Source organism: Trachypithecus francoisi, unplaced genomic scaffold, assembly GCF_009764315.1.
Source record: "Trachypithecus francoisi isolate TF-2019V2 unplaced genomic scaffold, Tfra_2.0 Lachesis_group14, whole genome shotgun sequence".
Lineage (NCBI taxonomy): Eukaryota > Metazoa > Chordata > Mammalia > Primates > Cercopithecidae > Trachypithecus > Trachypithecus francoisi.
In genome coordinates, this window is record NW_022681459.1 from 31,793,537 (window position 1) to 31,820,328 (window position 26,792).

A 26,792-nucleotide genomic window follows, 5' to 3' on the forward strand; every position below is an offset into this window, starting at 1 on the left:
GCTTATGCCTGTAATCCTAGCTCTTTGCAAGGCTGAGGTGGGCAGATCACTTGAGGTCAGGAGTTCGAAACCAGCTTGGCCATCATGGTGAAACCCTGTCTCTACTAAAAATATAAAAAATTAGCTGGGCAGCCAGGCACGGTGACTCATGCCTGTAATCCTAGCACTTTGGGAGGCCGAGATGGGCAGATCACGAGGTCAGGAGATCGAGACCATCCTGGCTAACACGGTGAAACCCCGTCTCTACTAAAAATACAACATATTAGCTGGGTGTAGTGGTGGGCTCCTGTAGTCCCAGCTACTCAGGAGGCTGAGGCAGGAGAATGGTGTGAACCCAGGAGGCGGAGCTTGCAGTGAGCCGAGATGGCGCCACTGCACTCCAGCTTAGGCGACAGAGCAAGACTCCATCTCAAAAAAAAAGAAAAATAAAATAAAATTAGCTGGGCATGGCGGTGCGGGCCTATAATCCCAGTTACTTGGGAGGCTGAGGTAGGAGAATCACTTGAACCCGGGAGGTGGAGGTTGCACTGAGCCGAGATCATGCCCCCGCACTCCAGCCTGGGTGACACAGCAAGACTCCATTTCAAAAGAAAAAAAAAAAAGTGCAAGAGTCAAGGCCGGGCGCAGTGGCTCACACCTATAATCCCAGCACTTTGGGAGGCTGAGGCAGGCAGATCATGAGGTCAGGAGCTCGAAACCAGCCTGACTAACATGGTGAAACCCCATCTCTACTAAAAATACGAAAATCAGCCAGGTGTGGTGGCGCGTGCCTGTAGTCCCAGCTACTCAGGAGGCGGAGGCAGAAGAATCACTTGAACCTGGGAGGTGGAGGGTGCAGTGAACCCAGATCGCGCCACTGCACTCCAGTCTGGGCAACAGAGCGAGACTCTGTCTTTAAAAAAAAAAAAAAAAAAAAAAAGTGTAAGAGTCTGCATCCTCAATACTAAAATGTAATTCTATCTTCACTGTAAGAGAAGCTTTAATACTTAAACTACAGACACCTAGAAAGACAGGGTAAAAAGAATTAAGTGGTACAGGGTGCCAAATTATAGGTCCATAGGAGCCCTTGTAACAGTTAATAAACCTTTATCTTAATAAAATCGTCAGAATTTTTAATTATTTTAGAGACAGGGTCTCACTGTGTTGCCCAGGCTGGAGTACAGTGGCCACCACAGGTGCAGTCACAGCACACTACCCGGAACTTCTGAGCTTCAGTCATCTTCGCACCTCAGTCTCTTGAGGAGCTGGGACTACAGGTGCCTGGTGTAGAATGTGTAAATGACGATGCAGACAACCACAAAATCTCATCAGCAACGTCTGACATGTGCAATCGATTGGAAGTGTCTCAAATATATGATAAATGCCGGTGGCTACTAAGGATGGCTGACTATGGTCCTGTGGTGGCAGGCCTCAAATAAAAGAGAATTTTAATAATAAAATTCTATCAGCCAAGGGAACACAGAGGATTGCATCAAATACATTTGGTCACAAAATCAAAGTAGCTTAGACAGGCAGGACACATTTCCAATAGCCCATCCTCAGTGGTGCGAGACACAGCCTAGGGCAGAGCCAAAGCTCAGTCTCCTGGCACAGCAAGACACCAGTGTTTCACTTACTTCAACTCCTGGGAGCAGGTTTCCCTCACAAACTCCATCATCACGTGTTCCATCAGCTCCACGGCCAGGCCCTGGCTCAGCTCACTTAACACCAGCTCTCTCTCTTGTTTTAACCTACAGGGAAGATAAAAAATACACAAGGGTAATGTTTAAGAATAAAAATAAGTGCTGTTTGTTTTACTCCCTGGACATGTAGACAGGGATTGAGGTGTGCTGCCCTGCCTGAGTCGGCAGGCCACCCCTACTCCAGCTCCCCTGACACCACCTCCCTTCCCCTGCCTCTCCTGGCTGGGAAGGGCCACTGCTCACGGGTAGGTGTGGCCTGGGGAGCTCCATCCACCCCTGGACTGAAGGGTAGGAGGGCATGAGTGGGTCAGCAGGGGTGGACAACAGCGGGAGCATCGCGGCCAGGGTCAGTTCTTGCCTGTGTCCACATTGAGCTCCTTATCTGTCTGCATGGACAAGACACACTCACCTTTCTTCTTCAGCCCGCTGCCTCTCCTGCTCCCTTCGCTCCCTTTCCTTAGACACTTCTTCAGCTGCAATGTGCCTCAAAATGCCCGTGGTTGCAGCTGTTAACAAATCCTCCACAGCAGCATTAGAAACACTAAACAGAGCAAAGGGGATAGCATTCAAAATCAGAGGCAAGGCCAGGCGCGGTGGCTCATGCCTGTAATCCCAGCACTTTGGGAGGCCAAGGTGGGCAGATCACGAGGTCAGGAGATCAAGACCATTCTGGCCAACATGGTGAAACCCCATCTGTACTAAAAATACAAAAATTAGCCAGGCGTGGCAGCGCATGCCTGTAGTCCCAGCTACTCAGTAGGCTGAGATAGAATAATTGCTTGGACCCAGGAGGCGGAGGCTGCAGTGAGCTGAGATCGCACCAATGTACTCCAGCCTGGGCAACAGAGTGAGACTGTCTCAAAAAAAAAAAAAAAGAAAAGAGAAAAAGATCAGAATAAAAAAGCCAAATCACTAAACATCTAACTTTGACAAGGAAAAAAAACCAAATAGATTGAGTGTCCGTAATCCAAAAATCTGAAATCCAAAATGCTCCAAAATCTCAAAACTTTTTGAGTACAACATGTCATGCTTTTCAAAGGAAATGCTCACTGGAGCATTTTAGAATTCAGATTTTTAGGTAAGAGATACTCAACTGGTAGACATAATACAAATATTCCGAAATCCAAAAATAGCTGTAATCTAAAACCCTTGTGGTCCCAAGCATTTTGGATAAGGGATATGCAACCTATACTTGTTTGACTGCCAGCAAAAAAATTAAGCCACTGTTAGAAACACACAATCTACCAAAACTGACTCATGGAGAAACAGAAAAATGTGAATAGACCCATAACTAGTAAGGAGACTTCCAAACAAAGAAAAGCATAAGACCAGAAGGTTTCGCTGGTAAATTCTATTAAACACTAACGAAAAACTAACCACCAATCTTTCTCAAACCCTTTCAAAAAACAGAAGAAGAGGGAATATTTACTAACGCATTTTATGAGGCCAGCATTGCCCTAATACCAAAGACAGACCAAAGCCACTATAGGAAAACTACAGACTGACGAGGCACAGTGGCTCATGCCTGTCATCCCAGCATTTTAGGAGGCTGAGGTGGGAGGACTGCTTGAGCCCAGGTGTTCAAGACTAACCTGGGCAACACAGAGAGACCCCATCTCTACAAAAAATTAAAAAATTAGCCGGGTATGGTGGCATGCGCCTGTGGTCCTAGCTACTTGGGAGGCGGAGGTGAGAGGATGGCTTGAGCCTAGAAGATAAAGGCTGTGGTGAGCAGTGATTCCGCTTCTGCACTCAAGTCTAGGTGACAAAGTAAGACCCTGTCTCAAAAAAAAAAAAAAAAAGGAATAAAGAAATTAAAAGGAAAACTACAAACCAATATCCCTTACGAATATGGATATAAAAATCCTCAACAAGGCCAGGTGCGGTGGCTCACGCCTGTAATCCCAGCACTTTGGGAGGCCGAGGCGGGCAGATCATGAGATCAAGAGATCGAGACCATCCTGGCTAATACGATGAAACCCCGTCTCTACTACAAATACAAAAAATTAGCCAGGCGTGGTGGCAGGCGCCTGTAATCCCAGCTACTTGGGAGGCTGAGGCAGGGAAATCGCTCAAACCAGGAGATGGGGGTTGCAGTGAGCCAAGATTGCACCAGTGCACTCCAGCCTGGACAACAGAGCAAGACTCCATCTCAAAAACAAAACAAAACAAAACAAAAAAAAAAATTTAACCTAGAAAGCAAAAACTTTGTATGTTGAAAACTACAGGCCGGGCGCGGTGGCTCAAGCCTGTAATCCCAGCCCTTTGGGAGGCCGAGATGGGCGGATCACGAGGTCAGGAGATCGAGACCATCCTGGCTAACACGGTGAAACCCCGTCTCTACTAAAAATTACAAAAAACTAGCCGGGCGAGGTGGCGGGCGCCTGTAGTCCCAGCTACTCGGGAGGCTGAGGCAGGAGAATGGCGGGAACCCGGGAGGCGGAGCTTGCAGTGAGCTGAGATCCGGCCACTGCACTCCAGCCTGGGCGACAGAGCGAGACTCCGTCTCAAAAAAAAAAAAAAAAAAAAAAAGAAAACTACAAAGCACTGTTGAAAGAAATTAAGAATGACCTAAATAAATGGAAAGACATCCCATATTCTCGGATTAGAAGATTTAATATTTTAAGATGACAATACTGGCCAGGCACAGTGGCTCATGCCTGTAATCCCAGTACTTTAGGAGGCCGAGGAAGGGGGATCACTTGAGGCCAGGAGTTCAAGACCACCCCTGGACAACATGGTGAAAGGCATCTCTGCAAAAAACAAAAAAATCAGCCAGGCTGGTGCCCACCTGTAATCTCAGTTACTAGGAAAGCTGAGGCAGGAGAACTGCTTGACCCCAGAAGGTGGAGGTTGCAGTGAGGCTGAGATCGAGCCACTGCACTCTAGCCTGAGCAACAGAGCAAGACTCCATCTCAAAAAAAAAAAAAAAAAAAAAAATGACAGTACTACCCAGAACAATCTACAGATTCAACGCAATCCCTATCAAAATCCCAACAGCACTTTCTGCAGAAACAGAAAAACTCATCCTAAAATTCGCATGGTATCTCAGAAGACCCCAAATAGCAAAACCATCTTGAAAAAGAAGAATGTAGGGAAAATCTTCATGATACTGTCTCTGGCAATAACTTATTGGATTATGACTCCAAAAACGCAGGCAACTTTATGAGAGGAAACTTCTGGAAGAAGTTCTTTATGAGACGAAACTTTATGAGAGGAAACTTCTGGAGCAGCAGAAGGGGAGCACCAGATGCCACTCACCCCAGGGCAGCAGCTGCGTAGGCAGCACCCGCAGAGCCGACTTCCTCACAGTCCCTCTGCAGAGCCTCCTGGATGAGCTCGTCCACCACCTGCACCAGGTCCTATGGAGAGACCAACATGGGGTGGAACGGAACGTCCCACCCAGGGCAGAAATCCTGGGTAATATGTCGTCACCAGTCTGCAGACATCTCGTGACAGAAGCACATGACCCCTGACATGGGGTCAGCTAGGCTGTTGCAGGAAAGGTGTCCCCTAGCGAATGGAAAGGTGCCATCTGGAGAGAAGGTGCCCTGCAGATGGCCACACAGCGCCCTGGCCCAGTCATCTCCAGTCTACGTCAAGCAGCCTCTGTTTCTGTGGCCACTCCATGCTCCCTCTCAGAACTCCCCGATCCCCAGAGAGGCTAGTGCCCAGTGCCTGCCTCTAAGCAGCCAGAGTGGCACAATCCAGTCTCACAACCATAGAGTCGACAGGCTCTACTCAATATCAAGGCATCAGTAGGGGCCATGCCCACCCTGAGGCCACAACCATCAAGGGGCACACCCACCCCCAGGCCAGGCTGGTCAAGGGGTTCACCCACCCCCAGGCCATGCCCATCAGGGTCCACAGCCACAGAGACCACACACACCAGAGGGGATACATCCAACCCGAGGCCATGTCTATCAGGGGGCACAGCCACCCCGAGCCACACCCATCAGGGGGCACACCCGCCAGGCCACACCCATCAGTGGGGACACCCAACCCCAGGACATGCCCTTCAGGGGACACACCCACACTCAGTCCATGCATATTGGGGGGCCACACCCACCAGGGGGACATGCCCACTCCAGGCCACACCCACAGGGGACACACCCACCCAGGCCACACCCACCAGCAGGACATGCCATCCCAGGTCACACACATCAGGGGGCACACACTGCTGCCAATAATCCCGTCAGAACAGGCGGATGTTGAGTTCAGACACAGGGGCTCAGGCCAGTGCTGTGACGGGAAGCTCCTGAGACAAAGACAGACTCCACAATGAGTCTGAATGGGTGGGCCCCAGATCTGCCACCTGAGGCTGAGTGACTCTAGGCAGGACCCCTCTCTGGACTCTCCTGAGAGACCAGGCGCCACAGCCCCACCTCATGGGGTGATGACTAAGGACATTTGTGCACAATGGGCTTCCCAGAGTCCAGACCTAGAAAAAAAGAGTCCCTACCTCGTCAGAGTACATGGGCACAGGCTCTGGAGGTGGCGGCTCAGGCTGCACGGAGAGCTGGAAGAGGCTGGGTGCCGCAGACGGGGTCAGTGCCAGGACAGGAGGCAGAGGCACTGGCGAGGGCGCAGGGGCTGGTAGAGACTGTGGGAGACCGGGCAGGGGTGTGTCCAGCTCTACACCACACTCCTCTCCTCTCCCTCCGCCTGAAAGGAAACATACAGGAGAAAACATGGCTGCAGACACAGGGCGCCTGGCACCACAAGGACCAAGGTCTGTGCAGGGACAGCCCCAGGTCACCCACAGTGACCCTGAGGAGTGGCCTGCCCTCCAGGAGACCAGCTACGCGGGACAAATACGCTTTGCATGAAAAACAAGCCCCAAGATGTCAGGGAGCCAGGAGGAGGGCTTCAAAGCCCTCAGTCCACTCCCAGTGAGAACCATCTGAGCATGGGGAAGAGCCACGTCCCTGGGCCCCAAGACAAAACAGGTGCTCAGGCTCCTGGGAGGCGTCCCGGCAGGAAAATGCAGATGCCCAGGCTCCTGGGAGGCGTCCCGGCAGGAAAATGCAGATGCCCAGGCTCCTGGGAGGCGTCCTGGTGGGAAAATGCAGCTAGTCCCCTCACTACAACGGCAGCTTCACTCACCCAGTGCGTCCGAGCCGGGTCTCTGGGTGCCGACGGGCAGCTCCGCGGCCAGACTCTCCCCGATGTACTTGTTCTGGGAGTTGAAGCTGCACACAGGGGTGTGACAAGGAACGGGGGGCAATGGCCCTCCGTTCACAATTTCACCAACCGACACCGTCAGCTTCCTGGTAATAAACACCGACTTCCTGGTCTTGGATAATCCCTCTGGTTCCAGGAATGCGGCCCGGTTCAGCTCCACACAGCTACCCAGACCACAAGAAGACCCCAGAGGGGCGTCACCAAGGGAGAAGGCAGCTTCACCCTCAGTGCCCCGCTGAGTGCTGTAAGCCCCTCAGGCGTCACCACAGCCATGTATAAATAACAGAAAGCAGAGGCCTGGGTCCCACTGCTGCACCCTGGAGCCTCTGTAGGTCCCTGGAACCACTGAGCCCAGCGTGTTAATAGACGCACGCTGACTCACTCCTGCCTCCTTGCTGGCTCACCCAAAACCACCTTGTTTTGTGAGGCAGAACTAGAAGGAGGAGACAGGCAGGGGGCAGGTGAGGAGTTACAGGAGGCAGGGTGGGGACCCAGGCACTGGGTGTGGAGTGTAAGCTGCCGGTTTCTGAGACAGCATCTGTGAGTCTCACCACTCTGACTGCTAAGTACCAGAGAAGACTCCGGCCTGGCCTGCGGGTGCCTCCATCCCCACCGTCACACACTGCCCGTCACTGGCTGGCAAAGGCAGTCAAGGGAAAGAATAAGGAAGGCCCTAACTTCTATCTTTAGGTTCGTTGGCAACTCATGAAAAGGACTGATTCTGGAGTCACAAAGAACTTGGTCTGAGCCCTCAATGTGCAGACAGCCAGGGTGTGACCTTGGGAACACCCCCAGCCATTCTGAGTCTCACGTGTTCACCTGCATGGCAGGGGGAATGCACCTTCTTCAAGTCAGGCAAGCAGCCAGTCCCTCACAGTCCTGTATCAGAATTAACAAGAAAAAAAGAGACAGGGGCCCCGCAGTTCCACTCTCAGCCCTTACCCGTCGGAAACAGTGAGGCCGTGGCAGGTGAGGAAGTCGGTCGCCTCTTCGCAGTCTCTGAACAGCAGCATGCGCACCACGCCATCCAGGGGAAAGACGGTGGCTCGCTGTGTGCTCACCGTGTATGCGAAGTTGAGCGCCCGGAGAGCATCCTTGCGGATCTGAAAGGAGGAGCCAGATCACTGCAGTCTCAGAGGAAGGCCCAGTCAGACACTTGCAGTCAGCCCATGACCACAGACATGGCCAGCATGGGGGGCATGGGCTCCTCCTGGGCTGAGTCCACCAGAAGGCGCTTTGGCAACATGAAACCCCAGCTTAGAGATCGTAGGCGTTCTGCTCGGGGCAATGCTCAGGAATGCGTGCCAAGCAAACACTCTCATAGAGAAGGATGGCTTGTGAAAGTTTTATTTATAAGAGAAATCATGAAACCAACTGTCCACCAACAAGGCCAGGTGAAGTCAGCTGTGCAGCATCCGCATGAGAAAATGCGAGGAAGGTGCTATAGAGGACCCCAGAGACCATGGAATGCCAGCAGGAAACCAACCCCGTGGAATGACATATAATAGTTGGAGACAACTGTTCATGGCATTCTAACAAGAGCCTTAAAAAAAAAGACAGAGGCCAGGTGCAGTGGCTCACACTTGTAATCCCAGCACTTTGGGAGGCCAAGGTGGCAGGATCACTTGAGCCCAGGAGTTCAAGACCAGCCTGGGCAACATAGCTACATCCTATTCTCTACAAAAAAAAAAAAAAATGGTTTAATTAGTGGGGCTTGGTGGCATGCACCCGTGGTTCCAGCGACATCGGAGGCTGAAGTGGGAGACCTGCTTGAGCCCAAGAGGCTGAGGCTGCAGTGAGCCGTGATCACACCACTGCACTCCAGCCTAGGTGACAGACTGAGAACCAGTCTCTTAAAAAAAAAGACAATGGGGCTGGGTGCGGTGGCTCATGCCTATAATCCCAGCACTTTGGGAGGCCAAGGTAGGCGGGTCACTTGAAGCCAGGAGTTTGAGACCAGCCTGGCCAACATGGTGAAACCCCGTCTCTCCTAAAAATACAAAAATTAGCTGGATATGATGGTAGGCACCTGTGATACTAGCTACTAGGGAGGCTGAGGCAGGAGAATCGCTTCAACCCGGGAGGTGGAGGTTGCAGTGAGCCAAGATCATACCACTGCACTCCAGCCTGGGTGACAGAATGAGACTCCATCTCAAAAAATTAAATAAATAAAAATAAAAGTAAAAATAGACAAAGGAAAAACATGAAAATGCTAACAAAAATTATGCTTGAGTGCTGGGACTTTGGTGCCTAAGCTGTTAGTCCTCTTCCGATGTTCTTTAATTCAACCAACGTTGATTGAGCGTTTGCTCTGTGCCTGGCACCGTTTTTAACGCTGAGAGTTCAACAGTGAACAAAAACAAAATCCCTGTCCCCACATAGCTGACATGCCAGGGGAGAGACCAATGCAACAGAAAACGAACTCATCACACACACAGAATGGTGATTCATTACGGCAGATGGGCAGGGAGAACAGGGAGCACTGGTGGGGGCCCTGCTGAGGGCGGCAGCCAAGCCTCACCTGGCCTCAGAGAGGTGGAGACAGCGCCGTGTGGCTATGAGAGTGCAGAACAGCAGTGGGAACAGCAAGCCCAAAGCCCCTGAGCAGGAGTGCACGGGGTTGCGGGGACAGGAGGCTGCCTCTGTGCGCCACTGCTGGTGAACAGTTTTTCTAAAGAAAAATACCTGAATATCTCTTTTGTTTAAAGTTATTAGAAATGGCCAGGCAAGGTGCTTCACGCCTGCAATCCCAGCACTTTGGGAGGCCAAGACAGGTGGATCACCTGAGGCTAGGAGTTCGAGATCAGCCTGGCCAACATGGCAAAATCCCGTCTCTACTAAGTTAGCTGGGCATGGTGGTGGGCTCCTGTAATTCCAGCTACTCAGGAGGGAGCTCAGGCAGGAGAATCGCTTGAACCCAGGAGGTGGAGGTTGCAGTGAGTAGAGATCGTGCCACTGCACTCCAGCCTGGGCAACAGAGCGAGACTCCATCTCTAAATAAATAAAATTTAAAATGGTCAACATTCTACTAACACTCAATCATCATGTATACAATATTAACTATACTTTTTTTTATTTTTATTTATTTTTATTTTTTTTGAGAGAGAGGGTCTCTGTCACCCAGGCTGGAGAGTGCAGATCTTGGCTCACTGCAGCCTCAACTTCCCAGGCTCAAGCGATCCTCCCACCTCAGCCTCCCAAATAGCTGGGACTACAGGAGCATCCCACCACGCCTGCCTGGCTGATTTTTTTTTATTTTTAGTAAATAAAAAAAAGCCCAGGCTGTTCTTGAACTCCTGAGCTCAAACAATTCTCCCACCTCAGTCTCCCAAGGTGCCAGGATGACAGGTGTGAGCCAAAGCACCCAGTCAAAATTAACTACAAGTGGCAAGTTGTGGAAACCCTTTTCCTTTACTCCAGAGTATCAGTTCTGTTTGGAAACCTGCAGATCTGACAACAAGGAGCAAAACTGCAAAAGACCCTCTGACCGTGACATGACTGTGGGTTTAGCCACTGTTTACAGGAGGCCCTGATGTGTGACCCAAGAGATGACCTGGAGCCACAGACTGACCTAGGCAGGTCCTGAGATCTCCCAGGCAGTATCCTCCCCACGCAGTGATCACTACGGGCTTGTGGCAAGGAATCCAGGCAGCCTCGTTGACGCCGCTGCCGGAATGGGCAGAGAGTGCATGTGAGGTAAGGTGGCACTCTGTACGGTGGGCCATGGTCCTGGTCACTTCGCACTGAACGCAATCATGCAGGGCCTAGAAAAGCAGGTGCCACAGGGGCTGCTCTGTCCTCACCCCCAAGTCCCATGGAACTGGAATAAAAGAACTGACTGGAAACCCCGAGACACAGAATTTACTCTACGCAAACGTCAGGGGAGGGACTGGCCTTCCCATTGCTTCTGCAACTCTAGCACGCGGCAAAGCACAGACACTGAGGCACCCGCTAAAGGAACTTAGCACCATCAGTCTCACTCCAGAAACTTCAATTTAAAACACAAAGCATTTCAAAGTCAGGGACTGTGTGCATATGATATGAGATTTTTGCTTTTCAGTTAGTTTTCACGGATGATGACAGTGCTGAATTCTTTTTTTTGTTGTTGAGACAGAGTCTTGCTCTGTCGCCCGGACTGCAGTGCAGCGGCTGGATCTCAGCTCACTGCAAGCTCCGCCTCCTGGCTTTACGCCATTCTCCTGCCTCAGCCTCCCAAGTAGCTGGGACTACAGGCGCCCGCCACCTCGCCCGGCTAGCTTTTTGTATTTTTCAGTAGAGATGGGGTTTCACCGTGTTAGCCAGGATGGTCTCAAACTCCTGACCTCGTGATCCGCCCGTCTCAGCCTCCCAAAGTGCTGGGATTACAGGCTTGAGCCACCGCGCCCGGCCTCTTTTTTTTTTTTTTGAGACGGAGTCTCGCTCTGTTGCCCGGGCTGGAGTGCAGTGGCCGGATCTCAGCTCACTGCAAGCTCTGCCTCCTGGGTTTACGCCATTCTCCTGCCTCAGCCTCCCAAGTAGCTGGGACTACAGGCGCCCGCCACCTTGCCCGGCTAGTTTTCTGTAATTTTTTTTTAGTAGAGACGGGGTTTCACCGGGTTAGCCAGGATGGTCTCGATCTCCTGACCTCGTGATCCGCCCGCCTCGGCCTCCCAAAGTGCTGGGATTACAGGCTTGCGCCACCGCGCCCGGCCTACAGTGCTGAATTCATACTATGTTTCACTACAGAGATTTTTCTCATTTGAACCATAGAACAGTATTTTCCATTGCACAGCCTTTCCGGATGGTGACCAATGGTGATAACCCCTATAAAACAGGGCAACACCAGTAACCCCTTCGTGGGGCTGCTGCCAGGGTGACACAGCATCAGCCTGAGACCTGCTTTGAAAAGCCTGGTATAGGAAAGCACTCGAATAGCACAAGAACAACCGGCTGTCTTCCAACTCTGCAAGCTCAGCTCATTTACTCACCTGATTGAAGTAACAGTGTAAAAGACAAGCATTCAGGTAAGAAGCTGACTGGACCAGTTTGAAAAATCTCACAAAATTATTACTGTTCAATGCAGCAAAAGCCTGAACAGCAAATTTCACCTCGGAGGAGTTTCTAACAGCAGGATGGAACTGTTGTACTTCTCTGTTAATTAAAGGAGAAAAAAGGGATTGGAATGTTAATTTTAATAAGACAAAATTTTCATGAAGATAGACCTGATAAATAAAAATTTCACTGGCCAGATGCAGTGGCTCACGCCTGTAATCCCAAAATGTGGGGAGGCCAAGGTAGGAGGATCGTTTGAGCCCAGGAGGTTGAGGCTGCAGTGAGCTGTGATCGCATCACTGTGCTCCAGCCTGGGTGACAGAGCAAGACCGTTTCAAGTAATAACGATACTGGATTTCAACCATACTGAGAAGGAGGGTCTTACTGGTAAAATGTGCCGTTAAATTCAGTTTACTAACTTCAAAGCTACCATGCTTGGGCTGGTTTGACAAAGGTTTCTTTCAAAACAATAATGAATAAACAAATTCAAAAAGCAATTTAGGCATCAGTTATCAACAAGTTAAAGTAATGCCAATCGACGGTCAGCTGTGCTGGGTGGTCAAGTCTAAAAAACAGAAAACTTAACACTTTTTGTTTAGAAATGAACTGATTTTGACTGAATTATTCATGATGAAGAAATGCCTGTCGTGTAGAAAAAGACAATATAGCAATCTTTCATAACCAGTATTTTTTTTTTTTTTTTTTGAGAGTCTTGCTCTATCGCCCAGGCTGGAGTGCAGTGGCACGATCACCGTTCACTGCAGCCTCAACCTCCTGGCCTCAAGCAATCCTCTCATCTAGGCCTCCCAACATGCCATGGGCCATCACACCTGATCTTTCTTTTTTTTTAAGAGATAGGGTTTTGCTTTGTCACCCAGACTGGAGTGCAGTGGCATGATCAAAGCTTACTGTAGCCTTGACCTCCTGGGCTTAAGGGATCCTCCCACCTCAGCCTCCCCAGTAGCTGGAACTACATGCGCACATCACCACACCTGGCGTTTTTGTTCTTTTTGTTTTTGTTTTTGTTTTGTAGAAGGGTCTCACCATGTTGCCCAGGCTATACAAGGCTTAATTTTAAAATTTAAAATCAGCCGGCACGGAGGCTCATACCTGTAATCCCAGCACTTTGGGAGGCTGAGGCAGGTGGATCACCTGAGGTCAGGAGTTCCAGACCAGCCTGGCCAACATGGCAAAACCCTGTCTCTACTAAAAATACAAAAAAACTGGCCAGGCGCGGTGGCTCACGTCTGTAATCCCAACACTTTGGGAGGCCGAGGTGGGTGGATCAAGAGGTCAGGAGATCGAGACCATCCTGGCTAATATGGTAAAACCCCGTCTCTACTAAAACTACAAAAAGTTAGCCAGGTGTGGTGGTGGGCGCCTGTAGTCCCAGCTACTCCGGAGGCTGAGGCAGGAGAATGGCGTGAACCCGGAAGGCGGAGCTTGCAGTGAGCTGAGATCGCGCCACTGCACTCAAGCCTGGACAACAGAGCAAGACTCCATATCAAAAACAAAATTAGGTGGGAGTGGTGGTATGTGCCTGTAATCCCAGCTACTCGTGAGACTGAGGCAAGAAAATCGCTTGAACCCGAGAGGCGGAGGTTGCAGCGAGCCGATATCACACTACTGTACTCCAGCCTGGGCAACAGAGCAGGACTCGGTCTCAAAAATAAAATAAAATAAAATAAAAATTTAAAATCAATCACACATCTAGATATTCTGCCACACAGTTCTTGAGGAAAATACGAAACTAAAAAAAAAAGAGGTCCACCATTGATACGGGAATCTCAGACTAAAGGGAACACTGTCCACCATCAAGCTCAGCTTAACAAGCAGAGGGCCAGAGAGCTCGCCAGACTCCTAGTAAGTGTCTAATTATGGCTCAGACCAGGGTTTTATATTCATTCATTCCCACTACCCTATTCTTAGCATTTTTGTTTCACACAATTTTTTCCCTCTCTTATTACTTACATCTTTGACAAAACTACCTGGAAACAGGGAACTGCTAACAACCTGGAACTCCCTCTCCTGGTGCACTCACCTGTCTCACGAGGAGGATTCCTTCCTCATTTTCTCACTGGTGAGGAGAAACTGTTCTCAGAAATGAACATGTGGGGCCTACATCAGATGTGCTGGTCCCAGGGCACACCCCCATCACACTTCCCCCAGCTCAGCTCAGCCACATGCAGAGCCATACCGAGGTTTTCTACTATCATCCCAACATCTGCTAACAGAGAGAACGCAGCACTGCTGGCTACTGCCAATCCTGAAAGCGCTTCTCCTGTTTAAAGCCTGCCTTTTCAGCCACCTTAGGGCAACTTTTGGATGTGAAGATTCACCTTAGGATGTCTCCCTTGTTGAGACTGAGCAGAACATTGTAGCCCTGGAACTCCGCTTCGCTGGCACAGAAGACGCCCTTGTTTCTCAGGTCCTGGTACATCTCCTTCAGGCTCTGCAGGCACTTGGTCATGTTCTCATTATTGATCTTGGCATCAAAGGAGGACATGGGCTCCTCACACATGAAGTGGGCACAGTGGATGTGAAACCGGGTGCACTTCTCAATCAGGGACACCGTCAGGGGGTCGCAGAGGTGCTGCTGTGTGATATCCTGGCCACAGGCGAGGGGGAGGATCACACACACATTCCCATGCAAAGAGGCAACTGTGAGAAAGATCATGCTGCGACCTCAATTTCTCACATTTCAATTTGAAACAAAGCCCATGATACACATTTTAATAGGACTTTGTAGTGACTTAAATAAAAGTCCTTGGGGTTTTTTTTTTTTTTTTTTTTGAGACAGAAGCCAGGCTGGAGGTGCAGTGGTGCCATCTTGGCTAACCACAACCTCCACCTCCTGGGTTCAAGCAATTCTCCTGGCTCAGCCTCTCGAGTAGCTGGGATTACAGGCGTGTGCCACCACGCCAAGCTAATTTTTACATTTTCAGTAGAGACGGGGTTTCACCATTTTGGCCAGGCTGGTCTCAAACTCCTGACCTCAGGTGATCCACCCACCTAAGCCTCCCAGAGTCCTGGGATTACAGGCCTGAGCCACCGCACCCGGCCCACAAAAGTACATTTTTGTTACAGATAAACTATATAACAGAGTAAAATAAAAATAACTATCAGTTTGACTTTGGAATTTGTATGCGTTTTTTTAGCGTCCAGGTTGGAGGCAGCCAATACCTTCCGTATGCCACGCGTGCGGTTCCACACGAAGTCGTACCAGTCCCGCAGGCTGCCCTCCTTCTGGTCCATGATCTGGGTCACCAGGTAGTCCATGGTCCTGCTGAGCACTGGCAAGGGCCGCAGCTCGTGGGGCAGGGGCTCCTCCTGATCCGCCGAGGACCGACTGTACTCCTTCACAGCTGCTGCATGGTCCACCTAGAGACATGACGCAGAGACAGGCTGCCCATGTGGCATACCTCGGGCCAGGCAGAGTTACGCCTGAAAATGAGGGCGAAAATCACATACACACCCACACAAGATCGATATTTGAGAATATATTTTTTCAACATAAAATTTCTGTTAAAAGGCGACAATCAAAATTCAAAGACAAATTGAGAAACGTGACTTTAGCAAATATGACAAGGAGTTAAGATACGAACGCGCCGGCCGGGCGCGGTGGCTCAAGCCTGTAATCCCAGCACTTTGGGAGGCCGAGACGGGCGGATCACGAGGTCAGGAGATCGAGACCATCCTGGCTAACACGGTGAAACCCCGTCTCTACTAAAAAATACAAAAAACTAGCCGGGCGAGGTGGCAGGCGCCTGTAGTCCCAGCTACTCGGGAGGCTGAGGCAGGAGAATGGCATAAACCCGGGAGGCAGAGCTTGCAGTGAGCTGAGATCCGGCCACTGCACTCCAGCCGGGGCGACAGAGCGAGACTCCGTCTCAAAAAAAAAAAGATATGAACGCGTCACGACAAACAGGAGGATGTAAGTGAAGGCACATCTGCCAGGCTCCAAAGCAGAGAGACGGGACAGGGAAGGGCCTCCAGCATTTAAAAGGTCTCAGGTCTGCTCACATACCCGGTTAAGTCTACACAGACCAGAAGTGAAACAGAGACAGGCAGTGAGGACTGCTGAGGGCACAGCACCAGGGGCCAGCTGCCCACCTGGGGCCAGGAGCTACATCTCCCACCTCAAAAGGAGGCCGAAGACGTGGCCGAGGGAAGAGGCAGAGACGTACACAGGACGAGCGCCTGGGCATTGCCCTCTCCTGAGGCAGGGGCCCTACAGTGAGACGAGTTGCTGGGCTGGGGACCCCGAACCAGGTAAAGGGTGTATAAAGCCACCAGCCAGGAAGCGGAGGAGGAGCCCACAAGCAAAATTCACAGAGTCCAAAAGGATCTATATCAGTGCAGCTTTCTAGGGAACCAACTTGGGAATATACATTGATCATGCTCAGGAAAGGTCATACCCTCTGATGCAGTAATTTAATTCTAAGGATCTGAAGAAAATAATCTAAATACCAGAGAAGCATTACATATAAGATGCCAAACAATATTATTAATAGAACTAAAAATTTAGAAACAGCCTATCTACTAATGGTAAAAATGCAGTTTTGACAGAGCTACTAATAAAATAATATGCTGTCATTTTTAAATGCTCATAGTTTACCCTAACAAAGGAAAATGTTCATAATTTTTTTTTTTTTTTTGAGATGGAGTTTCGCTCTGTTGCCCAGGTTAGAGTGCAGCGGTGCGATCTCAGCTCACTGCCAGCTCCACCTCCCGGGTTCACGCCATTCTGCTGCCTCAGCCTCCCAAGTAGCTGGGACTACAGGCGCCCGCCACCACACCCGGCTAATTTTGTGTATTTTTTTTTTTTTTTTTTTGAGACGGAGTCTCGCTCTGCCGCCCAGGCTGGAGTGCAGTGGCCGGATCTCAGCTCACTGCAAGCTCCGCCTCCCGGTTCACGCCATTCTCCTGCCTCAGCCTCCCGAGTAGCTGGGACTACAGGCGCCCGCCACGTCGCCCGGCTAGTTTTTTTGTATTTTTAGTAGAGACGGGGTTCACCATGTTAGCCAGGATGGTCTTGATCTTCTGACCTCGTGATCCGCCCGTCTCGGCCTCCCAAAGTGCTGGGATTACAGGCTTGAGCCACCGCGCCCGGCCATTTTGTGTATTTTTAGTAGAGACAGGGTTTCACCGTGTTAGCCAAGATGGTCTCGATCTCTTGACCTTGTGATCTGCCCACCTTGGCCTCCCAAAGTGCTGGGATTACAGGGGTGAGCCACCGCGCCCGGCCTCATGACATAATTTTAGAAGGAAAAAATACACATAAAATTGTATCTAGAGCATAACTTTGAATGTGTAAAACGTAAGCATAGAAACAGACAGGAATAAGATTGTAAAAAGTAAAAAGTTAGCTGGATGTAGTGGCTCACACCTGTAATCCCAGCACTTTGAGAGGCGGACGTGGGCAGATCACTTGAGCTTAGGAGTTTGGGACCAGCCTGGGCAATACAGCAAGACCCCATCACTTCAAGAAATATGACGATAACTAGGTGTGGTGGAGCATGCCTGCAATCCCAGCTGCTCTGTAAGCTGAGTGAGATGATCACCTGAGCCTGGGAAGTTGAGGCTGTAGTGAGCCATGACTGGACCACTGTGCTCCAGCCTAGGTGACAGAGTGAGACCCTGTCTCAAAAAAAAAAAAAAAAAAAATTTGAAAAACAATTTTATTTAAAATAACTTGCATCTATACCTTATCATGTTATCATGTATAGGTACCACTTACAGAGTGAACATCTCACAATGCAAAAACAGGTTAATATGATTGTTAATAGCCCAAATACCCAACACCCTCTAAAACAAACACCCAAATCAAGTAGGTACAGAAATGACAAAAGCAGCCCCATCCCCTGCACACCCTGCCCCCACTCCACAGGGAGATGCAGGGCTCTACCTGGTCAGTCCCTGGGACCACTTCGAATACACTCAGCTGGCTACGGGTCTCCCGCATGTACCTCTCCTTCTCAGGACACATATCCAGGCAGGTCCCAACAAAAGTCCTCGCTTTGTCCAGATCGGTTCTCTTCACCCGAGCTAAGTGACGTCAAGTAAAAGGTAAGAATGTACCACATGGTTAGCACAAACCTACAGACGTGTATTCTCATAATGATAAAAAGAAATTAAAACACACACACACACACACACAGTACAAAATAGAAAAATAATATTTGTAAAACTCTGAGCCTCAGAGAAAGAGGACTTATGTTCTATTCTGCCAAGCAGCAGGACATCAAAACTCGCGAAGACCCGAGTCCACCTCTTTCTAACAGTCACAGACCCTCACTGCAGATAAAAGCAGGGGAGTGTGCTCACTTTCAGCCGGAGTTTTCTAACGCCTGTAATGACCTCAATGACAAAAAATCATGGTGCAGGATGTTTACTAAAAGGATTGACTTGTAACAACTGCAAATATTCCAAATATATCACTATTCTAAAACTCTGTCTCGGTATTCACCATGACTTTAATATAGGAATCATATAATGGAAGATAACTGGGTTCTTACCTGAATAACTTCTATGATTATACTTAAAATTAAATAGTTACAAATGTAGCTTGCAAGTAAATGGAAATGCAACAACTTCACAACTAAAAATATATACTTGTTTTTATTTTGAAAAATTCTTTTTTTTTTTTTTTTTTTTTTTTTTTTTGAGACAGAGTCTCGCTCTGTCGCCCAGGCTGGAGTGCAGTGGCCAGATCTCAGCTCACTGCAAGCTCCACCTCCCGGTTCCCGCTATTCTCCTGCCTCAGCCTCCCGAGTAGCTGGGACTACAGGTGCCCGTCACCACACCCGCTAGTTTTTGTATTTTTTTTTAGTAGAGACGGGGTTTCACCGTGTTAGCCAGGATGGTCTCGATCTCCAGACCTCGTGATCCGCCCGTCTCGGCCTCCCAAAGTGCTGGAATTACAGGCTTGAGCCACCGCGCCCGGCCTATTTTGAAAAATTCTAATACCTGGGCTGGGCCTGGTGGCTCACGCCTGCAATCCCAGCACTTTGGGAGGCCAAGGCTGGCAGATCACCTGAGGTCAGGAGTTCGAGACCAGCCTGACCAACACAGAGAACCCCTATCTCTACTAAGAATACAAAAATTAGCCGGGTGGGGTGGCGCATGCCTGTAGTCCCAGCTACTCAGGAGGCTGAGGCAGGAGAATCACTTGAACCTGGGAGGCGGATATTGCAGTGAGCCAAGACTGCACCACTGCACTCCAGCATGGGTAACAGAGCAAGACTCCATTTCAAGGAAAAAAATAAAAAAAAGAAAAATTCTAATACCTAATAATTTCATTTGGAATATAAAAATCACCATTATCAATGATACGATGTATGATGGCAGTTTTTAATACTATATATCACTATATTAAGGAAACACGGTGATTAATCGAATTATCCACAGCTTTTAAAAAAAGGAAACTCCTATAGCTGAATTTTTTTTTTTTTTTTGAGATGGAGTCTCACTCTATCGCCCAGGCTGGACGGCAGTGGTGCAGTCTTGGCTCACTGTAAGCTCCGCCTCATGGGTTCAAGCAGTTCTCCTGTCTCAGCCTCCCGAGTAGCTGGGATTACAGGCATGTGCCACCATGCTTGGCTAATTTTCTATTTTTAGTAGAGACCGGGTTGCTCCATGTTGGTCCGGCTGGTCTCGAACTCCTGACCTCAGGTGATCCACCAGCCTCAACCTCCCAAAGTGCTGGGATTACAGGCGTGAGCCACCACATCCAGCTTTTTTTTTTTTTTTTGAGACAAAGTCTGATCCTGTCGCTCAGACTGGAGTGCAGTGGCACAATCTCGGCTCACTGTAACCTCCACCTCGCCAGTTCAAGTGATTCTCCTGTCTCAGCCTCCCAAGTAGCTGGGACTACAGGTGTACACCACCACACCCAGCTTGCTTATTTATTTATTTATTTATTTATTTTAAAGATGGGGGTTTTGCCATGTTGGCCAGGCTGGTCTTGAACTCCTGACCTCAGGTGGTCTACATGCCTCGGCCTCCCAAAGTGCTGGGATTACAGGCATGAGTCACCACGCCCAGCCTGGCTGAAATTTAAGAGAATAAAATTGGCAAAGAGGAGCACCTGTGTTTTTTCCTTTTATTTTTGGTCCCTGCATATATTTTTAGTGTTAATAGAATACTTACTTTTTAGTAGGTAATACACTCACACAGTTCAACATTGTAACAGTGTAAGGATGCCCTGTTCGAGATGGAGCGTCCCGCCATAACCTTTGCCCTTCAGAATCCTGCTCCCTCTACAGACAGAAGTCCATTCTTTTGCATCCTCCCACTGCTATTTCATACACACATTAGCAGACATATTTGCACATATATGTACACATACACACAACACTCACTCCAAGAAAACTGGCAGACCATGAAGATCAGACACAGCACATCAGAGGCCTGAGACTCAACAGCAATAGAGCCCAATGGAAAGGAGTTGCTCCTGCCCTGATGGCACCCAAGACGACGACCTCACCAGGCCCCTAGAACCTCTGCCACCATGTGCCGTACCTTGCCGCATGATCCTGTCTCTCTGGTCAAGCAGGCGGTACTTCTCCTTGGATGTCTCAGCCACAGTGCCTATCAGGGTACTGAGGGACAGCACACATGGCCCGAGGCCCTCAGAGCCGTCGGAGGCTGAGTCAAAAGAGTCTCCTTCGAATTGGTGGGCCTTTAGAAGACTTGGCTTCTTCACTGGAGAGCTATAAAGTAAACACCACACTGAGGGCCCTCGTACCAGGAAGGCCTTCAGAGCATTTTCGTTTCTGAACACGTCCCCTCATCTTTCAAGATTTTATGGTCATTTAAAGCTGAGAAACTACAAGCACTTATTGACTTTTGATAAAGATGGTAATGAACACAAAAGCGTTATTTCCATTATTCACTGACTTTAACATAATTTTCATACTTTTGAAAAACCAAATAGCCTGGGCAACATAGGGAGACCCCATCTCTACAAAAAATTTAAAAATCAGCCAGGCATGGTGGCATGTGCCTGTAGTCCCAGCTACTCGGGAGGCTGGGGTGAGAGGATTGCTTGAGCCTGGCAGGCGGAGGTTGCAGTGAGCTGAGATTGCACTGCTGCTCTCCAGTCTGGGTTACAGAGTGAGACTCCAAACTTACCACTCCCTACCAAAAACAAGATAGGCGCATTTAAACAGCTAAAAGGAGAGCTTACTGATTCCTATCTCAAAGAAACGAAACTCAGCATGAAAATCATCTTTAATATCATAAGGAAATACTATGCCTACATGTTTTAACACAAGTTTATTTTGGTAGGACATACTAAAAGGAATCAGGCATGCTCCCTCAGCTTCCCCATTTTCTAGCTTTCATCATTTTCTGAACTTGAATGTCAAAGATTATGTCAAACCAGCAACTAAACTGCTCATCACAAAATGGAAAGTGAGGAAAATACATTGGCCAAAAGATGAAAAGATGGATTCAGCCGGAGACCTGTCAAAGTAGGTCTGGTGTGAAAAGGAAAAGCCTTTGAGAACAGAGTTCCCCAGACAGACACGGTAGCCAGGGCAGTTCACATCACGTGCCGGCTAACACAACTAACACGGCCAACCATGTCTGCTTCACTGTGATAAGCCGCACCTACAAAAAGTCATGCTGCCCTTCCTTTAAGTGACAGCTTTTTAGAAAAGAAAAAAAAAAAAAAGTCATGCTGGAAATTGGAAACTGCTGTAAGTGATTATCAGAAATGCATGGTTTGACCGGGCACGCATGTCTGGTCAGGAGTTCGAGACCAGCCTGGCCAACATGGCGAAACCCCATCTCTACTAAAAATACAAACATATTAGCTGGGCATGGTGGAGCATGTCTGTAATCCCAGCTACTAGGGAGGCTGAGGCAGGAAAATTTCTTGAACCCAGGAGGCAGAGATTGCAGTGAGCCAAGATCATGCCACCAAACTCCAACCTGGGCAACAAAGTGAGACTATCTCAAAACAAAAGGAATGCATAGTTTATTACAGACAGTCAAATGCCTTGAGGAAAAAAGTTATTGCTTATACATTTATATGTCAAGTGGAACTGCACTCAACTGCAGTGGGATTCAGGACAAGTTAGATGAGCAAGGAGATTTGCTACTACAATCCTGTGAGGCAGGCAGCCACCCGCCACAGGGCGCTAGCCTGCGTGTGTCCCACAGAGCAGGCACTCTGTGCAAGGACAGAAGTTCTGCTGTCCTAAGTGAGCAGCCTCCCCTGGATCTCCTGTAGCTGCAGCTGAAAGGCCTACACCAGCTATAACAACTGTGTGATGAGATTCTCCCACAGAAAATGCCAAGTGGAAACAAGAAAAAAAGGCTAGCCCCAAAGGAAGGTTTTCTCAGCAACCTTGGCCCTAGGGTGTGTGAGACCAAGACAGGACAGAATCACTGCTGTCCACCATCTCGACAGCTGACAGGTACCAGTGTCAGAAAATTCTCTCTTCTGGCTGCGACCACCAGCCCCACACAGACCCACCTCCTCATGGCCCATGCTGCCTGGAGGGGCAGAGCCCCTGCCCTCCACCCCCAGCCATCCCTGGCAACTGGCTTTTGTCTCCGCACCACTCCCCACAGTCTTGCACCCTCACTCATGTGTCACTGTAGGGCGCTATTTCCTGGTCCTTCCCAAATCAGGTCATGAGGAGGGAGCGATCCCACCTTTTATTCAGGAGGCTGCCAGCACCAGCCCTCCCTGCGGCCTTGCCAAGAGGAGAGTGCTGAAAGGGTGCGTCCTCTGAGCTCGCGCTGACTTCACCATCACCTGCTTTCTTCTCCTTCAGGGAAAAGGGTTTCTTATTGGGGCCTGTGGACATAGGAGGGAGAAGAGTTTATGCAATCATAGATCACCTGGTACTGGACTTTTTCACTCTGTTTCTGAGAAACTAATATTATTTTCGTAGTCACAGGAGGTTAGAGAAGAGCCCAAGGAAATAACTGTGAGATGCAAATCTACTCAGAGCCAGCCTCCCTCACGGGCTGGGGAAAGGGCTCAAGCTCAAAGGGTTTGGACCAAGAGCATGAGGAACTGAAGACAGGGCCGTGCACCATGGCTCGTGCCTGTAATCCCAAGATCAGACTGGGCAACATAGCAAGATCTCATCTTTATTAAATAAATAAATAAATAAATAGAAATAATTTTTTTTTTAAGTGAAAAGAAAAATTGAAAACTCACTTATTTTCTTCCTGTGCCAAAAGATAGCCATGTCTTTATGCAAACTTTTCCCCTTCTTTCTAGCCAGGGCTGCAGATGCCTGGAAAACAGTCCACAACCACCAAGTGTGAGTACATCAGGAAACCAAAGGAAATGGGATTGAAAACTCAAACGCAGTAAGCACAACAGACCATTCAAAGGCACCAGGAGCCGGCGTCCTTTGCACGACAGTGATTCCTCCACCCACACGTCTGCTGCTTGCATGGTCCCTGGCTGTGGCAGGAGCAGGATTCGTCTCCCTTACCTGTCTCACCCGCAGGAGCAGGATTCATCTCCCTTTACCTGTCTCACCGGCATGTATTTGCTCTTCCCTCTTTTTTTTTTTTTTTGGAGACAGAGTCTCGCTCTGTCACCCAGGCTGGAGTACGGTGGCGAGATCTTGGTTCACTGCAAGCTCCACCTCCAGGGTTCAGGCATTCTCCTGCTTCAGTCTCCTGAGTAGGTGGGACTACAGGCACCCACCACTACACCTGGCTAATTTTTTCTATTTTTTTTTTTTTTTTTTTTTGAGACGGAGTCTCGCTCTGCCGCCCAGGCTGGAGTGCTGTGGCCAGATCTCAGCTCACTGCAAGCTCCGCCTCCCGGGTTCACGCCATTCTCCTGCCTCAGCCTCCCGAGTAGCTGGGACTACAGGCGCCCGCCACCTCGCCCGGCTAATTTTTTTGTATTTTTTAGTAGAGACGGGGTTTCACCGTGTTAGCCAGGATGGTCTCGATCTCCTGACCTCGTGATCCACCCGTCTCGGCCTCCCAAAGTGCTGGGATTACAGGCTTGAGCCACCGCGCCCGGCCATTTTTTCTATTTTTAATAGAGACGGGGTTTCACCGTGTTAGCCAGGACGATCTTGATCTCCTGACCTCATGATCAGCCCACCTCGGCCTCCCAAAGCGCTGGGATTACAGGCGTGAGCCACCGCGCCCGGCCAATTTCACTTTTTCTGTATTGTTTGAAGGTTTACGGTGATCATGTACTATGACCAAAAAAAACAAAACAAAACCCAAAAAACACAAGTTCCAAAAGTATTATGTGGTTAGAGCCTTTCGGAAGAATTTCTGAATTCCTAAAGCCTTTAAGAAGGATTTCGCGGCCGGGCGCGGTGGCTCAAGCCTGTAATCCCAGCACTTTGGGAGGCCGAGATGGGCGGATCACGAGGTCAGGAGATCGAGACCATCCTGGCTAACACGGTGAAACCCCATCTCTACTAAAAATACAAAAACGAGCCGGGCGAGGTGGCGGGCGCCTGTAGTCCCAGCTACTCGGGAGGCTGAGGCAGGAGAATGGCGTAAACCCGGGAGGCGGAGCTTGCAGTGAGCTGAGATCTGGCCACTGCACTCCAGTCCGGGCGACAGAGTGAGACTCTGCCTCAAAAAAAAAAAAAAAAAAAAAAAAAAAGAAGGATTTCACTTCATGGGAACAACTCTCCCAGCATTTCTAGAGTACTGCATTCTGTAGGGACCTAGAACACTCCAAGTTATGAAATAAATAGTGCTCTCCCAGCCTATGCTAATAACATATTTGAGTACTTTCCCTACATTACAGTAAGCCAGTAAGCAAACAACTGATGGACCAAAAAAAAAAAAAAAAAAAAAAACGGTTTTAAAGTGACAAGGTTCAAATTTAGGGTAATAAACGGCAAGATGGGAGCACTCACATGATCAAAGAAATGTACCACTGCCAGCTTTTTGCTGCGCCTGGTAAAGATGCGCTGCACTTTAGCAATTTTGCCGAAATGGTTCTCCAGAATGGTCCTGTCGTTGAGGTAGTCGGGGATGTTCTTGCACTGGATGGCTGTGACTTCAGAGGGACACAAGCCCCCAAGACTGTCTGTGCTCTCGCTTCTGTTACTCGGACGCGCAGAAGTTCCTCTTAGAGAATCTAGGGGTTCAGAGAGTGGACACTTAAACCATCAGATGTTTCCGACAACAGGAGGCACCAACTGCGTCAAAGCAGAGGAAATTTTCACAGATGTAAGACCTGCTCCATATGACATGTTAGAATCCCTAATGTTTATGGGAGATTTATCTGAAAAATCAAGCTAACCCCCAGAGAAACGTATTGACAACCTGCCAGCAGGATTTACTCTACACTCTACATTTTCAGAGCTCACCTTCTTTCTTCTCTCTACTTTCAGTTTCTTCCTCTTTATTCACACCTGGAATCCGGGAAGGTGCCAGGACAGACTGACTCCCTCCTGGGATAGCCATGTGGTCACTTTCTCCAGACTCAACAAAGCCAATTTCCTTTTTGGCCTCCTTGTTGCCCAGACGACATACTTCCTTATTGCTTTTGAAAACATCCTGTATCGTCCGACCAAATAAAGTACCTCCCCGGGGCCGATTCAGGCGGACAGGTCGTTTGTCTGGAGGATGATCACCTCGGGACAGAGGATCCAAATCTTCTGCTGTCTCGTGGCCATGTCTCCTTGGGGAGCGATCCTGATCCTCCTTCCTTTTCATTCCTTTCATTAGGCTGGGAAGTGGTTCCACCTGGGAAACAGCTTCTTCACACCCCTGCCTGACACCTGCTTTGCTAGCCTGGAAAGGTTCGCCCAAAACCGCAGATGATACAGGGAAGCTACTGAAGCTATTACTAGAGCTTCCAAATATTGACTTAGGTCCTCTCTTCTCTTCCTCTACATTTTGGTTTGACAGAGCAGGGGTAAAGGCAGATAATGAATTATTACTACTAACAGGTTTTGAAAAGGTAAAATTTGAATTGGTAGCTGAACTACTTGTTACTTGAGGAAAAGAGAATGGGGCCAGGCCTCCAGGTGCACTACTAATTGGGTGGGAAAATGTGAAAAACCCAGAAGCAATTTGGCTCTGGGTTTTCTCTGGCTCAGATTCAGCCCCCAGTATTGGTTTGAACACTGCATTTTCCAGAGGTTTAAAGCTGAATTCTGTTTTCCCAAAACCAGAGTTCACTATTTCTCCAGCTTCTTGTCCAAAAGCAGAAGTGCTTGGGAAAGCCCCAACACTGGTGGGTGATTTAAAACTAAATCCTGGGTTTCCCAGCACAGATGAACTTGAAGGCCCAGAGGTAGCCACAAAGGTGGAAGTGTGCTCAAGTCCAGAAAAGGGTCCAACACTTGAGGATTGGGTGAACCCTAATGTTTGCACTGAAGAGGAATGACTTACTCCAGAAGATGCTGGAAAGCTGGACACTTGTGAAAATCCCGAGCTCTTCCCAGATAAGGTACTGTTTTGTCCAAAAAGAGAAGGTTGACCAAATCGAAATGGCGACTTAGATGGAAGTGTTCCTACATTACTGGAAGACGCTGAAAAAGCACTAGGCTGCTGTCCACTGAAAGGATTCGTTGGGTTCATCTTCTGTTCCAATATTAGAAGGTAATAAGTATGACGTGTGCAAAATTAATTGGCTTCCTGAAACAGCCCGGAGCACTAGGGAGCTCCCCTTCGTCTTCAGAACACGCTGAAAGACAGAAATTCAGATCATCACAGCTATGTTCTACTACAAGACTAAGGAAAGAATTTTTGAACACTGTCATACTAAAAGATAACTATTTCAAAGGCAGGCAAAGGGCTGTTATTTTCCGAGAGCCAACAGGTTATTTTGTTGGAGGGTGGGGTAGAGAGTGGTACAAATAATTACTTTGTTACAGAGATTTAAAGCGTGATCCTTTTAAGATTAAAAAAAAAAGAAAGCCGAATCTT

General features: G+C 48.9%; 1 protein-coding gene across 7 annotated transcripts in view; it reads right to left on the minus strand.

Moving 5' to 3' along the window:
• The window catches only part of MCM3AP (minichromosome maintenance complex component 3 associated protein), a 53,445-nt gene that overhangs the window by 26,015 nt on the left and 638 nt on the right, over positions 1–26,792 (minus strand). For all 7 annotated transcript variants that reach the window (XM_033232678.1, XM_033232680.1, XM_033232679.1 and 4 more), the window contains 15 exons: positions 25,226–26,550; positions 24,770–24,993; positions 23,080–23,158; positions 22,566–22,710; positions 20,421–20,611; positions 17,806–17,945; positions 15,081–15,278; positions 14,237–14,505; positions 11,834–11,996; positions 7,809–7,969; positions 6,789–7,030; positions 6,145–6,347; positions 4,944–5,044; positions 2,092–2,223; positions 1,617–1,730 (listed from right to left, as the gene is read on the minus strand). In XM_033232678.1, coding sequence (XP_033088569.1) covers positions 1,617–1,730; positions 2,092–2,223; positions 4,944–5,044; positions 6,145–6,347; positions 6,789–7,030; positions 7,809–7,969; positions 11,834–11,996; positions 14,237–14,505; positions 15,081–15,278; positions 17,806–17,945; positions 20,421–20,611; positions 22,566–22,710; positions 23,080–23,158; positions 24,770–24,993; positions 25,226–26,444 — 3,581 coding nt within the window. In that variant the 5' untranslated portion in view covers positions 26,445–26,550. Of the gene's footprint in view, positions 1–1,616; positions 1,731–2,091; positions 2,224–4,943; positions 5,045–6,144; positions 6,348–6,788; positions 7,031–7,808; positions 7,970–11,833; positions 11,997–14,236; positions 14,506–15,080; positions 15,279–17,805; positions 17,946–20,420; positions 20,612–22,565; positions 22,711–23,079; positions 23,159–24,769; positions 24,994–25,225; positions 26,551–26,792 lie in introns of those variants that run through there.